The following is a 17256-nucleotide window of genomic DNA, read 5'->3' as shown; positions in this document are numbered from 1 at the left end:
GCCCACAGTCCCATGTGTTTTCACAGGGGTGCGGTTTAAATAAATGAGGAGGACAAGCAAGACAATGACAGGCTATGGGGAACTAACAGTCTGATGAGGTGTCGGCGGTGGAGTGCCGGGCAGCCACTTTAGAGAACCAGCCCCAAGGCCTGGAATGGCCTCCAAGGAATCTTGCTAGACGCCCTAGGCCCCGATGGAGCCTTCGTGTTACACACTGACAGTAGCCGCCATTTGTGGAGAGCCCGCCCGGCATCAGGCACTGTTCTAAGCACTTACGGTATCTCCGATCTTTATTACATGCAGATGGAATATAACAGGTTTATAAATTATAAAACTGAGGCTTGGGTAGTGAGTGACAGACAGTACTGGGATTCCGCTGAGGCCCAGCTCCGCACGTCATGTTAAACTAGCCCTCCCGACTGTGAACCTGGGGTCCACAGCCAGCGAGGGGGGAATTCCACACCACGCTGCCCCAGCCATCCCAACCTGCAAGTCACAGAAGATTCTGTAACCCCCTTGTGCGCTTCAGCTCCTGATCTGACACCTACACTGTCTTTACCTTTGCCCTTTGCTGTCCTCCGTCCCACTCATGGTTCACGATCCACCTCAGGGAGCATTTACTCTGAAAAGATCTCTGAGAGCCTTGGTCCCCAAAGGGCTGCGGTCCCCTTCTCTGGCCCACTGTGAGGGTAGCTCTTCCTGGTTCCAGAGGGACCATGTTAAGGCGAGTCCTCCCATTACTGATTTGTGCAGGTGCCTCAGGGACAGGCTTACCCCAGGGCATTTTAAGGCCACCACAATGCTCATTCTCCTCCCCTTTCTTGTCCCTCTTCAGGTCTCAACCCTGTCCCTACTCCCTGCACTCATGTGGCTCCCTCTCTGTTCACGTGCTCTGTCGCTCACTCTGTGCTGTGGCACGAACCAGATGATACGCCACGAATTCGCTAGTCTCTGCTACAGGACCTTGAGCCACTCAAAGGCCAGGTGATTATGGCTACTGAGCGTGTGGATGGCTGAATGTTGCCAGAATTATGTAAAAAAATAGGCCAAAATATGCTTTTCAAATAGTAAAGCACTACACAGCTGTTGTTTTGTGATAAATATTACTGTTGTTACTATCATCATGATGGTGATAATTAGACATCTCCCTCTCTTTCTAAGCTCTCACTGTCCAAACTCCAGAACTAAGTCCATCTGGATAAAGTCTTTAGATACACGTGTTCTCCAGACCCACTCCAGTAGCGATCTCCTTCACTACCCAGACCCTGAAACAGAAAAGGTATGCACCCTGAGGAATAGTTGTATTTCTGTTAGTCACGGTCATGGTGGTGGCATAAATAAGACCAGACAACTCTTGTGAATTCTGTGAGTTGAAGTCTTTTCATAGAAAAGGGTATTCCGAGGGGGTCAGATCTGAGCAAAGTCCATTTGGAAGTTTCCCAAACTCACAGAACTCCCATGTCAGGTGTCCCTCACTGTTGCTTGTGGTCCTAGAAAGCCAACAGTTCCTAGAAGATTCCACCCCAAAGCCTGGTTCTGCTGAGGAACGTCCATGAGAGTCTCACAGCCTAGTAGTGGTGGGGGGTGGGGGGCGAGGGACAGATTGAAAAGAATCCTTCCACAGACAAATTGCCCACTGGTCTGTTTCAGCTGCTTACATAGTCCATGATCATGACCATTCCTTATGGTGCTTAAGGAGCCGAGAGTTGTGTTTTCTAGATGACATTAACCATAGGAACCAAAACAAAATACTTTATCTTCAACCCTCTTATAAAAACTTCCACCCCCCACTGGAGAAGAACAATGAATTCACTTTTGCTGTAAAATCCACGGCTGCATTAAACTCCTTCACAGGGTGCCATTGAGAGCCATGTGCTTATGGCAATGTGGTATCTGCTGGTATGCCCCCTTTTTGTTCTGACTCGGGTTTCCGCTTTGGTACCTGCTCTTTGTACAACCTACACAGGCAGTCTAACCAGCAGTTTCAGTGTTTCTGGACCTCCATGAAGGGCAAGGATAGTCCCCTTCTGTTATGTCTTCGACAAGTTCTCCAGGGTGGGACTTCGTCCCCATCAAGGGCATCTGCTCGATGGGAATGCATGACTTGACAGATTGTTGTACACATCAGCTGTCAGCCCACTTATAAATGGAGAAGAAGGGAGGGAGTTTAGAGAAATGGGCTAATTACCTGGGCTAGAGTGGGAGAGACTGGGCTTTGGATCCAGGCTCTACCATGAACGGACACTGGGCACGTCATTTCGCCTGCCAGAGCCTCCCTTCCCTTGTGGGGCACACAGGACTGCTAGAAGGTTTAACAGTGCGAGGTATGTAAAGTGCTTCTTAGCACATAGCTCAGACAAGGGGCCCAATAAACAGATGCTCTTACTGCCAGCTCAGAGGTCTCCCCAAGTCCCCCACCCCAAAGCTAGTCATGGGCACAGAGCCATTCTGAGTGAACAGCAGCCAGAGGCCCTCCACATCTGAGACCTGAAGGGCCAGGGCTGGGGAGTGGGGGCAGCCCCTGACCCACTGAAGAGGGCACCTCACGTAAGAGCCCCCTGAGCAGAGGCTTCCTGACCTGGCGGCACTCCATACGGCAGGCCATCTGGTGATGAGCTGCATTGGTGGGAAGTATATCCCCCACTTTCACCGTATTTATTTACCATGCGAGCTCCTCAGTGACACACACAGCTCTGGGCAATAAGATACTGCCAATATGTGTTTTACAGCCACAAGAGAGCTGAAACACTCAATCTGGCAGGCTCTGTGGGAGGCTCCCCAAATGTCCAGGGATGCTTACCTGGGGAGTGTTTGAAGCCCTAGTTCCCTCTGGGCCTCGTGCAGCACACCACTACCTAAAATTCTGCCTCCCCCCTCGGGTCACTTGCCTCCTAACCAGCGCCCTCTGCGTGGAGGCTTCCAGCCCTGTGGGCACAGCGTCCGTGGGCAGAGGTGCAACTGGGCCGCAGAGGCCTCTGCCATCTGACTGTGCACTGAGTCACCAGCTCCCCCACTGCCTGGCTATACCTGGAACCGTGCTGAGGCTAAGCCAGACCAAGGCCCACTGGAGCAGAACTCAAGAGCCACTGCTTCTGCCGCGGCCGCTGGGAGACAATGAGCCGTCGTTAGGCAAGGAGATGCCACACAGGATCCCTAAGGGTTGATGTAAGGAACGCAGCCCTGTGCAGGCACCAGCTATCCTAGCCCAGTAGCAAGCAGGGCCTTAGAAGGGACCTTGAAAATTCTTCCAGTCCCTCCCTTCCCTCATTGACAGATGAGGAAAGCTCAAGTGACAGAACTCAGGTGGCCGGACCGGAGCTAGGCCTCACCCCTGTGCTAGCTCCCACATCATCCTGGTTCCTGTACAAAATCCTGGGATGATCAGGTTTGGGCAGGCCTTTCCAGTTCAGAAATCAAACTCTGAAGGAATTGACAGTGGTGGCAGTGAGGGCCGGGTGATATGGCAGTAGGAAGCCCATTCTCAGGTTGATAGTGTCGGGGCCCGGGCTCTGAGCTCCTCCAAACTGGGGGCTCCTCCCTCCACCAAGCACCAACCTTCTGGGAACCTTCACGGGACTCTGTCTAATGACGTTGAGTCTTTGATCCTGTGAAGTCTCCGTACAACACAATTGAGGTAAAACAAAGTGAACATAACTTTGAACTGAGTCCCAGTCTTCATTTTTGCCAGACTTTCAACCCTGACTAGGCCCTTGTCAGTCCTTGCCCAATCTTTCGAACACCTCTCTTCACCAAGGCTCAGGAATCCTAGGACCTTCCGTGTTGATGTCAATCTGCAAAGATAGGCCTACCTTCTATGCCAGTGAGCTTTTGTAGACTTGATGTGGCCGGAATTCTAGAACCATCCAGTACTCTAGTCTTTGTCCCTCTTTCCTATGTTTATTTGCAGAGTACATCATGCACACCAAACAAAATGAGGTTCCTGCTTGGTGCTTTTATCAACTTACTGAGCAGGAGAAACAACACAGAGATGTAAACATTCCTGGGGCCAATTCCTTGTGGCCTGAGGAATTCACCCCTTGATTTTGGAGTGTGTCGTCTCTGTCATCACTTATTAGCTCCCCTAGATATTAAGAATGACACCACCGGGGACACTGCTCTGGAAATACTACATAGGAAAATGTTCTGACTGCAGAGTTGTGTCCTAAAGGTGGTCCTAGGAAGGGGGAGAAAAGCAAGTCAACAGAAGCAGCAGAGGAAGCAGCAGAGTTTGGCATTGCTGCCATGGCGGCGGGTCTGGTAAAGGAGTAGGATCTTGATATTTCCATAATCAAGAATTCCTCACATCTGGATAGAGCTGTTATTTCCAGAGCATTTTCACATACACTCTAGTGTTATTTTAGGCAAGCTGGCAGAGTGCGAACCAAACTCTTGTTTTATCTGCGGACATGAAAGCCCTGCTCCGCTGTGGGCAGCCATGCAGCTCAGACTCCGGGCTTTGTCATGAAGGCTGCTCGGCCTGCAAACAGGGCACCTGCCAAGGGTTACTGTGCAGAATGTCACACTTGGAGTCCCCACCAAAGCTTTCATCAAAGTCAACCTGATTATTTTCCACTGCATTTTCCTGAAAGGATGTTATGATTTTCTAGATGTTTGGTGGCTGGCGATAAATCAGGCTTTTATGATGTCATGTGAAAGGCCACCTCTCGGACTTCCTCCTGCCACAAGCCATAGATTAAAAGCGGACCATGTCAGTAAGGCCTAGTGGACACAGGGTGGCTTAACCCTTTCCTTGCACATGCTAAGGCACAGCTGAAGCTGTCCACTAGCTAGGGGTCATGGAAGAAGGTGAGCTGCCTTCCCCTCTCCTTCCTTTCACACGAACACAGCTGGGGCCTGTGGAAACCGAGCTCCTTTCTCTGAGTTAACCAGACTTCCTCAGCTGAGAAGCTTTGGCATCAAATCAAGATCCAAAACAAGACAGTGTGTTCCATGGAATGATATAAGAGAACCCAGGTAATTTCACAAAAGTAATCTTTTCAAAGAGTCTCTGTTTCATAATCACGAAAATGAGGGCTTTCCTTCAAAAGGAGATAAAATCTAATGCTGGTGTTGTGATAAAAAGTTACACTCATACTTTGCTGGTAGCATTTGTAAATTCATATAATGTCTTTGAAAGCGATGGAAAGGTCCCCATTCAAGCCAAAATCCTAGGAGTTCCCTATAAATCCTCTTTCCTCCAAATCCAGTCCTTCAGTGAGTCTTCTCTCTGCTCGCCTCACATGCTCCCCTCTCTCGCAGCCTCTCCTCCTGCTGCAGCCCCGCTCCCGCCTAGCATGGAGCCCATGAAAACATCCAACAGGGCATGTGCCCCTAGGGCCTGAGGCCTCTAGTGGCTCAGAACACAATCCAAATCCGTACTGTGGGTAGCGGGCTCATAAAGGACTATGCATTTTATTTTTTTTTAAAGATTTTATTTATTATTTGACACAGAGAGACACAGCAAGAGAGGGAACACAAGCAGGGGAAGTGGGAGAGGGAGAAGCAGGCTTCCTGCCAAGCGGGGAGCCCTATGTGGGTCTGGATCCCAGGACCGTGGGATCATGACTTGAGCCGAAGGCAGACACTTAAAGACTGAGCCACCCAGGTGCCCCAGGACTATGCATTTTAAAGCAAAGCCAGGTGAGTGAACCTTTATGTACATAGACTTTGGTAAAAAATTGAAAATTCCAGCATGTTTCAGTGCTGTGTCCCATTCTCTCAAGAACGAGTGGAGAAAAAGAAGGTGCCTTCCAAAAAGGGGAGTTGGTAGGGACAGTTTCAGTCTGACCAGGATTCTGCTCACACAGGAGGAAGTGAAGGATGGGGCACCATCTCTGCCGCCCTCGGGAGCTTAAACATGTCCTCCTTCGGCCAGAAGAGGACCGGCCCTTCTACCGCACAGGAGGCCAGGCTCCTGCCCCTGGCCCCGGGAGGTCCCTTGGGTCCTGTGTCCTACAGGGCCAGCTGGGCAGAGTCCTGACTCCTAACTGCAGTAGCCTGGACCTAATCCCTTCAAGAATGGCCAGATGTTTCTAGGCTGGGTGGCACAAACACATTAAAGAGTGGCGGCTCTGTTAGGAGGGAAAGGGGTTGGAGCATGCTGGGCAAAAGTCCCTTAGCCACCCTTTTAAACATTTAGCTAAACGTCCCATACTCACTTTGAAAAATTACACTGGCATCTGAAAATCAGACTTCTGAACTAGTTGAGTTAGCCAGCTATATGATTGTGGCCGACCAGAGGAAGATACTAGAGAGTAAAGTCTTGCAAAAACATGGCTTTGCTGGGAGAGACCTGGGCCCCATGGGAGGAATTACCCAGCAGGCCAGGCATGGTCTGGCCTTTTTTTTACCTCTCCAACTTCGTCTTGGGCTCTGATTCCCTTCGTTCATTTTGTCCAGACTCAGTGGCCTTTTCTCTGCCCCTCAGACCAGGGGTGTTGCTCCCTACGGTCCACGTACCTGTGGTGTCCCCAGGAGACCCTCCTACCTCAGGACTTAATGTGACTTGCTTTTTCTTGTCATTCAAATCTTGGATCATATGTCACCTATTCGGGAAGGCCTTCTCCAACCAGCCTTCCCACTCTTTATCCAGCTGGCTTCCTCTTCAGTCTTCGTCTAGCACTCTCAGTAGTGGACATGGTCTTACTCACATCTCCTGTACTCTGGACTGTCTACCCCGACTGGAACATAAGCTCATGGCAAGGGCCTTGTCTTGTCCACAGCTACTTCCCAGCTCTAACACTGTAAACATTTGGCAACAAACAATCGAGAGCATATGAAACATTTATAATAATTAGGGAAAAGTAGAATACAAAATCCTGCATACTGTGGTTACAATTATTCAAAAAATGATTCTAAAAATAGAATCTAAAAATAGAAAAAAAATTCTAAAAACAGAAGTCAGATTACATGCAAGGTTGAAGTAACATGAAAGCATGAAAGAAACACTATAAGACAACCCACTTGAAAAAATTACATTTTTGTCAGTCAGTTGAACGTCAGATCTTGATTTTGGCTCAGGGTCATGAGATCGAATGCTGCTTTCGGCTCTACACAGCACAGGAGCTGCTTGAGATTCTCTGTCCTTCTCCCTCTGCCCCTCCCCCAATGTGCTCTAAATTAATTAATTAATTAATCAGATTTTTAAAAAGATTTTATTTATTTATTTGACAGACAGAGATCACAAGTAGGCAGAGAGTCAGGCAGAGAGAGAAGAAGGGAAGCAGGCTTGCTACCAAGCAGAGAGCCTGATGCGGGGCTCAATCCCAGGACCCTGGGATCATGACCTGAGCTGAAGGCAGAGGCTTTAAGGCACTGAACCACCCAGGTGCCCTTAATCAAATCTTTTTTAAAAAGATTACATTTTCATCCATGATGTTACTAGAAGAAATTAAAAGGATAGCTTTCCCTATACCTTAGTGATAAAAGCAACAATATTAGCCCTAACAGTGTTAAATAAATTAGAAATAGTACTAGCTACATTCCATATGTCATCTTGAATTCTCACAGCCCTTCAATATAGGTGATGTTTTCCCCATTTTACACCTGGTTTAAAATCTGAGGCTCAGAAACACTGAGAAACTTGCCCTCCAAGGTCACACAGCTATGTGGTTAAGCCATGATACCAAGCCAGGTCTGTCCCCTGATATCTCTGTGTTGGTGGTGGTGCCAAAGAATCCTTTGTTCGTGAGACCTAAGTTATATACAATGACATGCACAGCTCTTCACTATATATTTTGGTCTACTTTGACAAATACATGCACTCATGTTTGCTCTGCTCCTATCATACAGAGAAGATCACCCAAGAGTTTCTTCCCACACCTTCCCCGTTGATCCTCTTCCCCTATAACCACTATCTAATATCTATCACCATCGATTAGAATGCTGATACTGGAATGTCATACGCATTGAATCATACTGTATCTACTCTTCTCCATTCATCTCTTTCATCCAGCTCTGGAGTAGGTTGATATTTCCATATGTTGATACAGTATTTATTCTTTAGAGACCTTTGTGCCACTCAATTAATGCAGCATAAGGTATATTGCTCATGGTACTTTTAGGGAGAGTTTGTCCTACTGAGCATTGTGAGTGCTGGACTAAGAATCAGAAATCCTGGCTTTTTGTCCAGAACCCTACCACTAGCTGGCTTTGTGACATTAATCAAGTTATTTCTTTAAATGTCTCTATACACATGTTTGGATATGGGATTCTGTTCCTCTTATAAAAATATATAAGAAAGACTGCCAGGTTACATATGCAGCAGCCTAGTAAGCTCTCTATTAACCATGATAATAGGAAACCAAATGAATGGATAGATAAAAATCATAGAAAGGTAAATATATGTCTTAATACTCTTTTTTCCCCCCATGCCTCTCAAAACCCTTACTAACAAATGTCCTCGTACTTGTCTTAATTTCTCCTCAAATATGAAAGTCCTCAGAGAAACAACGGAAAAACAAGAATTTGGATGTAGTGAGCTGCCTGGTTAATCCTAGAGTTTCTTAACAAGTTACTGAGGGAATGACTGTTGGAAGGAATCTAGGTGTGTACATTTGAATGACTCTGTCATATAATTTTTATTTTGGTTGGGAGAGGGATGAATGGATGGATGGATGGATGGATGCATGGATGAATTGAAAGAAGGAAGGAAGGGTTACTGAAGGGAGTTTCTTGAATGTGAGTGGTGTGTGGTACAATATAAATTAAGAAAAACCCCAAAGGAAAAAAATCTATATTATGGAGGCATTCGTATTACTGGCCATATTCTTTGGCACTATTATTCAAAGGGAAGGCAGAGCCCTTTCTATGGGGTGGGGCGTATTTCCTATTACACTGAAAGGCAACAAGCTGATGGAAAATCACCTTCCCCTGGTGCTATCAGGGGTCTCCTGTGGCCCTAGTCGGCCTTCCTCGAGTGGCAAGGTGTCTCCCAGCCACAGGCAGGCTGAAGATAAGCTGTGGGACAGAGCTGGGCTTTAATCCCCACAGATACTTGGTATGATGCTTTCATCGCTAGCAAACAGCCACCTGAGACAGATATAAGATCTCTTGAGTTGCATTTTGAATGTGATTGTCTGGAGATTTAATTAGCTGATGCATGTAAAGTGCTTTGAGGGTAAAAAGTACTAAATGGCAAAAGCAAGGCCGCCTGCTTCTCGTGCTCCAGAGTGCCACTTGCCAATTAGGTCACAACAGTCTTTAATCGGTCCACTTAAAGGTGCTTTATCTCCTTTCCTCGGGGTTTGTGTCACCTCCTACCAGCATGGGTAAATCTTCACACCCGAGATCCAGTTATTAAGAGCAACCAGTAATTTCCAGCGAAGATGGTGCTGGCTTTGAAGCCTGGAATGCTGAGGTCACTAACAATCTTATCTCCCTTTCATTAAGCGGCTCTGCATCACAACTGTGAGTCAGCCCCACGTATCAACTGCTTAGAGTGAAGATCAGTGAAGAAATCAGAACCAAGAGGGCTCCAGTTACAGTACTTAATCTAGCTTTCCCTAGCTTGATACTCCTGTAAGCACCGGGGATCAAGACATAAAGCTAACAGCAACAGCAAAAATTAACTCTGAGATTACAATTATAGGTGCAGAACAGATACAAAAAGCCATAGGGCCTCATCAATGTGTGTGATGCAAGACTGCATTCCCCAAATTGTACCGCTGGTTTTATTTAAAGCAACCGACTCATGAGTAGACAGCTCCCCCACAGCTATAAGGCACAGCTTCTAAAAAATGCTTTCCTTTGCTCAGCTCACTCAAAGCCTGACGGAACAGGACAGGCCGCACAGGCCCCCGGTGCCAGAGGGTGCAGATGGCCGGACAGTCATTGGGACCGTGCCGAAAGGGCACCCTGCTCCCTTCCTGCGGCAGGAGAAGCCGGACCTCAGCGTGGCATGAATTGTATGGATCTGTGTGTCCGTTCCATGAAGGATAGAGGACCACTGTCCTCGTCTCTACATGTCTCAAGCTTGTCTGCCTTAAGGGACTTCCTCCACAGCATTTTTTAAAACTATTTAAAAGGAAATTGGTGTGTTTAAGTCCTGTTTTTCCCCCCACACGATTGTGTTGTCAGTGTGTCTTCTAGAACCCTTTTTGCCTAATGACATTTCTCTTTTTATGCTAACCATATTTTTAGAGTACACGTAGAAAAGACGTGTCCATATGTCGGCTGCACTATGAATGCCATTAATTGGGTTCTCCCTTAATACAGTGAATGCTTTCTTTTACCACCTTAGGCCGTACTGACATACAAGTGGACGCCTAAGGAAGACAATGTTCTCATTTACTTTCCACAAGAGCTCTGCCATGCTAGGTACGCTTTTCCGGTAGTGTCTGGGACATACCCATGGACAGATCTATTTCTTTCCCTTGTTTAGCAGCTCCTGATAGCTCCTGATTCCGAATGACAAATGCTATCCATTGAAACTAAGTGGCCCCCAACCCAGAAAAATGGGATCAATGAGGGGTCAAAGGATCCTAGAGACGCCCTCAGGCACCAAGCAGGAGGTCACTGAAGTACAGCCTGAGCCATAAGTAACAGGCAGGGCTCACATGCCAGGCCACCAGTGGGGGTGACAGCGGTGATGATGTGAGGGCTCTGCCAGGCTTTCAGTCTAGGGTACATATGTGTCACCCTGTGCCAAGTGCCTCCCAGGAGCCTCCACCCGGGTAACTGAGGACAGGAACACAATGCAGGGCCTGCTCACACTGTTTTGCTCCCTTTGCCACTTTATCTCTACTGTCAGTACGCCTGTCGGAGCCGGTGCTGACTGACTCAATTTCCCTGAGGTTGAGCCCGAGCATTGTTTGGGGTCTGACGGCATTCTGTCAGCCCCTGCTGATGGACAGTCCCACTGAGTCCAGCTTCCTGAGCAGACGAGACAGCCTGCTGTTTTCTTCTTGTCTCTTATCACCCCTTGTCATTAAAGGAGAGGCCTGGCTTCAACTTCAATTTGTGCTGATATACAGCAGTAAAAGGGAAGAGAAGGGGAAACGTTCGTTACCGTTATTAAAGCCGTTGCCTTTCTTACTGCTGCGAGATTCATTCCCTGTCCAGAAGGGTTTCAATCAAATGATATATTTGTGAGCACGTAAGAGTTTAAACTGCCTGGTAAGAGACACACTATATTGCAAACTTTCTGGGGGAACTCTTTGGTTTCTTTTTTTTTCCCATTCTTACCGACTCCCAGCTGCTCGTCTTGAATCTTGACTGGGATATTCTGTGCAACTTTAAAGCTTTTTCCATTTTACTGAAGTTTGTTTTGTTTTGTTTTGCTTTTAGTATTTCTTTCTAAAAAGAAGCCTTTCCCCCAAGAGTAAAGTTTTCCTGCTCACTCCACATTAGCATAAAGTTAGATCAAGAACCAAATTTGTTTCATTCTTTTATTCCCTTGGAACCTGAGCTATTTTGCCTTTTTTTTTTTTTTTTTTTTGAAAAGTAGAAGGAAAGAAATGAATACCCAGTGTTACTCACATTTCCATATTTTAAATTCTTGAAGATGTCTAACCAGGGCTTTCACCCGTCTTAATTTTCCTTATTAACATCCCCTGTCCATACATCTTCTCCTTATTTATAGCACTCAAGAGTCAGTTTATTTCAATATGCACATTAGAAATTTAACAACATCCTGCTCACACTTTCAAAATGTTTCTCCACCTAAACAGATGTCTTTTACAAACCTCACAGCTGACCTGTTGAGAAACATGGTATCCAACACATAATTTGAAATAAATATTAAAATTTTCCCAGTGCAACCACAGTGAAAAAGGGGAGAGAAAGAACATGACTCTGTGAACTTTGAAAAATTATCCTGTGCGATCGATCTATTTAATAGCATTCCCCACAGTGATTTTAGGGAAGATGGGTGGGTGTTAAAGGCATTTAATGTGTTAAATAATGATCAAAATTAAAAAAAGATTGCGGGGAGGGGGAGGAATTACACTAAGCAGTGTAATTTAAAGATGTGTTGTTATCTTGATCGAGATTTAAAAAAAGGCACCCAGGAGATTTGAGGAAAGGGAACTATAGTTATAGTAGAAGATAATGGCACAGCATGGTCTCTACTTTTCTGGATTTTATGTTAACTACTGTGGGCTCAGGAACTGGCTTAATGACTTTTCCAGGATTTGGTCTGGCCCTTTATCAGTTCACTATAACAAGAACATAAGCCAGGAAAGCCTGAAAAATTGCTGCAGCAAAACATGCCCTCCTACCGTGCTGCTGTTTGCAACTCGGGCTATTGGCATTGGGCCTGTAGGGTTTATGCCTAGACAGAGCCACTGTCAGAGGACAGCTCCGAAAGGTCTGATGAGTCAACGGTAGTCAGGGAGTCCGAGAAAAATTAAGGGGGCTCCAGGCATCTGGACATGCACGTTCTCTTTGCTCATGCTGTTTTGCTGCTGTAAAATGCTCAGCTAAACCTAATTGAATTTGACAATAATAAATCACATGTTGAAACTGTATAGCTCACCTAAGGAATAGCAATGGAAACAGTGAAGACACCAGAAGCCAGAGTTCAGGAAATGTCATATTCACATAGAAATGCTTTAAATTTTTCCCAGAGCTTTATTGTCTCTTTTTTTAAAGAAAAGTTCCAGACCACCCAGTGCACAAAGTCCATTTTAGAAACTTTACATAAAATCCTCTCTTTAATCAGTTCTTGCCCCTGTTGTCACACTATGACTTCGAGCCTATAAATAAAGAAGGAACTGAACTGTCAAAAAAAGAAGAAAAGAACAAAATAGATGAATCATTCTTCTCTCTCGTCCTCAGGAGCTGATCACGCCCTAGTGGAGAGGGTTTGTGAAATGTAAAAGGAAACTATATTGTGACCTTATCTGCCCCCCTCCATTGCTCCACACAGTCCTGTGAGCTGAGCAGTTAATTCCTGATGTCTTTGTAAGAGTCCAGCTTCCACAGTTCCATTTCTCTTCATGCTGGCGGAAGCTTTATTTAAAGAAGTGTTCCTATGTCCGTGCTGTCATTCCAGAGTCCCGTGTACTCCCGTGCCACACTTTCCCCATACCACCCTGGAAGTTCGTCGGTCCTGTGTCCCCAAACCCTGCAGCCTGAACAATTTACTGTCTCTTTCCTCGAAAGGACACGACAGAAAGAAGTAAGAAAGTCCTTCAGGAGAAGTGAAGTGTAAAATAAGCGGGGATGTCCTTAATCTTTCCCTTGAAGTTGACTGGAGCACAGGCGCATGGACTAGTCTAGATGTTAGCTCAGTAGCAGCTGGCGTAGAGAGCTGCTGCTTTGTTTTGATGGAACCTCATCCTTTTCCTTCACAAGGTCTCTTGGTCTAATTAAATTTCAGGGAGACAGAGCCTTGGCAGAAGGTTAAAGTAAGCTGCTAGACTGGAATGTAGGAGTTGGGCTCAAAACTAAATTGGGAAGTTTAACTGGGTGCGTCTCTGGTTTCAATGAAATACTTTTACAGTGTATGGTAGCAAGGTCTGTTTCGAAGCTTTTGAAAACCATTTTTCTTTTTCCTTAATTGTAGTTCCCTAGTTGTTTTTATATTATGAGCTACTTGTAGAAAAATACAGGAAACATAATTACAATACAAAGCTCCCTTTCCCAAGCCTACTGAGATCACTTGAAGCCAAACTGGGTTTTAGGGTTTTGCTAACTGTAAGTTCAGAGCCATGAATTGCATCCTATGCAATGCTGGTTGATTTACAGCAAGTGTTGTGTGATTAAACAATAACCGTGTTTCTTTGAGCTGTGCAACTGCTATGGAATTGGGGGAGGGCTGTGTTGCTTCATGACGCCACATTGCACAGCTCTCCGGGGAAAAAGAATGAGTATCTTTGTGTGACTCTTATAGTAAAATAGAGAAGTATTGTGGAAGTATATACAAGTTTATTTAGGGAAAGGAAAGAGAAGTAAATGAATTTGTTTTTCCACTTCTATTTCCAGCTCCATGCAAAGTTGAATTGCTAGTTATTAATTTTTGTATCCTACTTTTCCTGAAGAACCTGTATATGGACTGTTCGGAGCAGCAGAAATAACTTGTTTTACTATTATTAACACCCTGGAGAGGAAATCAGTACTTCAGTGTATTGTGAAATGCAAAGCCTTTGGGAGTTTGATTTATTCAAGCCTAAAAAGTAATGATGGATGATGGAGAATGAGGGCCATCGACTGTACTCTCCTAGAGAATGCCTCTAAGTACAGGAGCCCCCTCGATTCGAGGCGGGTCCATCCCAAGCCCCACCTCCAGTGGATGCCTGAAACTAGGATAGCTCCCAGCCCTATATACACTATGTCTCTTCCTATACTACATACCTGTGATAAAGTTTAATTCATAAATTGGGCACATAAGAGATGAACAACAATGACTAATAATAAAATGGAACAATTATAACAGTATGCCATAATAAAAGTTATGTGAATTGGTGTCACTCTCTCAAAATATCTTACTGTACTGTACTTACCCTTTTTCTTGTGATGATGTGAGATGACAAAATACCTAGTGACGAGAGGGAGGGAGGTGCGTGAGGCAGGCATAGGGTTAGGCTACTGCTGACCTTCTGACTGGTTACTTGCTCCGAACCCAGCTGAGCGTGGGTAACTGGAACCTCGGGAAGTGACAGTGAGAAGAAGGCAGGACTACTGTTCCTTCAAAAGTAGCACCCAGACACCCTTTGATATGGAAGTCTTAGCAGTGAAGGTGAGCACCCCGGGTCCTGCCCAGCCCCTGGTGGCCTTTCCCAGCATAAATGCCGTATGCCTGCCACCTTTCAGGGAATCTGAAGAAAATCACTGGGGCAGGCTTCGTTGTATTTTCATTATCTGTTCCTTTCACTCGATGTAACCGGTTTTAGGTCATTCTTTAATATGGTGTGTAACTAGAATAGCTTCTCGATGGGGTACTTGGGCTGGCTGTCTTACTGCCTTCACATCCTTCCGTTTTAAGGACTCATCTTGTGTACTATTTGATGAATACATTCGTACAGGGAAAAGCTAAATGTTTATCTCACCCCCCCCAATGGTCTGTTTCAAAGTTATGTGTCTTTCCTTTTTCTTCCTTCCTTTCTTCTTTCCTTCCTCCCTCTCTCCCTCCTTTCCTCCCTCCCTTTTTTTCAAATCATCCTGAAATTCTCATCCCAATTTTCTTCCAAATCAGTCTTCAGCGACCTGTAAAAAGAAATGGGTGAGTGAGGGCTGAGGTGCAGGATTAATGTTCTCCTGTAGCTTTTCTTTTAGACAGGTTCCTTCTTAAGGAAGTCTCTGAAATGGATGGAAACTCTCCTAAAAGCGGTTCCATATCTGCCCAGCTGAGCAGGGCAGACTCTACCTGCGTTATTGGCTACACACACACACACACACACACACACACACACACATTTATATATATATATATATATAGAGAGAGAGAGAGAGAGAGAGAGAGAGACAAAGGCCCTATCAGATAGGATGAGAAAGTCAAGGATCAAGCAAATGACAGCTTGAGCTTCCTGAACAGGAGCTGGAGGTTCCTTTAAAAATTAACTTGATCTTCCATCAGAGCGGTTAGGGAACACTGGGCAGAAGACTGAGTGCTACCGAGCTGAAGAAGCCGCAGGGTGCTTGCTCTCTGGAGCTCTATTTTCAAACTGCTAGTTGCAACGGATTAGTGGATCTTGAGGTGAATGAAGTAAGTGGGCCGAGATCACTATTTTCTAAGGAAGGGGATAGAACAGAACAGAATAGAAAATACGGGGTATCGTGCCCCTGGACAGTAAGGGCGAGGATCCCTTTGTGAAACTTCAGTTTCGTTTTATGCGCCTGTGCGTGTGCTGGACGGCAGTTGTGAGCCGCCCGCGGGTCGGGGAAGCTCTAAGCCAAGCCCGGAAAGAACTGTTCTGCGGGCCCAGAGTTAGCCAGGGCTCCGTTAGGGGGCACCCAGCTCCCCGCCGCGGAGGGCCGGGTCAGCCAGCCCTGCGCGCCTGCCGGCTGCGGGCAGGGCACCTCCGCGCCGCGGAGCCTGGGTGACAGTCGGTGCGCAGCGGCGTCGGGCCTCCGGCCGCCCGCCCTGCAGTGGGAGAGGAACGCGGCGGCGGCGCGGCGCGCGGGGGCGACCGGGGGCGTCTTCTCATTTACTCCTCTCCTTGCCTGAGAAGTGCAGTAATTCGAAACAGTTCTCACAGTAGCGTCCCTGACAACTTAATGTTTAAAAAAAAAAAAATGTCATTAAGCGTCCATGGGACGCGGCGGAGGGGAGGGGTGGACAGGAGGAGGAGGCTGGGTGAGCTGGGGACGGCACCGCTGTCACGATCCTCACGGGTCTGTGCGGCACATTCTTAAACGCGACCTTCGCAAGATTTACGGCTGGGGAGCTGCACTGAGCGTGCCCGGCGGGGACCGAAAGGAGGGAAACGGGGAGACGTGTGCCTCAAGAGTTCGCCCACTGACAGCAGCGGGAGGGTGGGGGGCTCCCTGCGACTCGGGCCCCGGCCGCCCCCGACCCACGTCAGCTTTATCTTTCCCTCCCCCCGCAGGACTTTCTGCAAGGAGATTGCACCAAAGCGAAACAGAAGCTGAGCTGGAAACCCCGGGTCGCTTTTGATGTAAGTGCCTTTCTTTACGGGTGGTGGACTCCGCTGGCCCGCTCGCTGCCGGGCTGGGCCGAAGCGGGCCCAGCCGGAGGGGCGGCCGGCCTGGCGAGGCAGCAAAGCGCCCGGAGCAGCAGCGCTCCGGGCCCGCTTGGCGCCCGAGGTGCCCCAGGTCTGGAGGGCTAGAAGGGGGCGGGTGGAGGCGGGTAGGGTGGAGGGAGGGTAGCGGAGGCCTCTCTGGGCGCGCCACAGGGGGTGGGGGTGTCACCCGGAGAGAGTGGCAGAAACTCCTCCCTCACCGCCCACCCCCTGTGTCTCGGGTCCCAGGAGCTGGTGAGGGAGATGGTGGACGCCGACGTGGAGCTCATGAGAAACAACCCCAACGCCTGAGCGCGGCCGCGGACGCCCGCGCCGCCCCTGCCGGCCTGTGGTGGGTCCCCGCTTGGAATCAGCTGGTGCGGGGCCGCAGGTGTGAACCCGGGAGGGGCGCGAGAATCCGGCGGGTTCCCTGCTGACCCTCGCGGCCACTGCGCCTTGTCCCCGCCGTTAGGATCCCGGGCCGCAGAGGTTTGTAGCAGCCGGGACGTGGCACTTCGGGGTTCGGCCCAATTTTCTTTTGTCGAGGCCTCTTCTGAATGGTTTTGTGAAATCAACAAGATGTTTTAATCACACGTTCACTGTACTTGAAATTATGTCATTAGACAACTGAAAT

At 47.5% G+C, this 17256-nt stretch overlaps 1 protein-coding gene across 1 annotated transcript in view; it reads left to right on the top strand.

Moving 5' to 3' along the window:
- LOC111156715 (GDP-mannose 4,6-dehydratase) overlaps window positions 1-17256 on the top strand; it is a 628939-nt gene extending 611683 nt beyond the window's left edge. The window contains exons 10-11 of the mRNA XM_022517761.1: window positions 16491-16559; window positions 16872-17256. Of these exons, the coding sequence (XP_022373469.1) occupies window positions 16491-16559; window positions 16872-16934 (132 nt within the window). The 3' untranslated portion in view covers window positions 16935-17256. The remainder of the gene's footprint in view (window positions 1-16490; window positions 16560-16871) is intronic.

The sequence above is a fragment of the Enhydra lutris genome, unplaced genomic scaffold (genome assembly GCF_002288905.1).
Source record: "Enhydra lutris kenyoni isolate GAN:26980312 unplaced genomic scaffold, ASM228890v2 scaffoldscaffold48, whole genome shotgun sequence".
Taxonomy (NCBI): domain Eukaryota; kingdom Metazoa; phylum Chordata; class Mammalia; order Carnivora; family Mustelidae; genus Enhydra; species Enhydra lutris.
The sequence above is the reverse complement of the archived record's forward strand: the minus strand, read 5'-3'. Positions and strand labels throughout refer to the sequence as shown.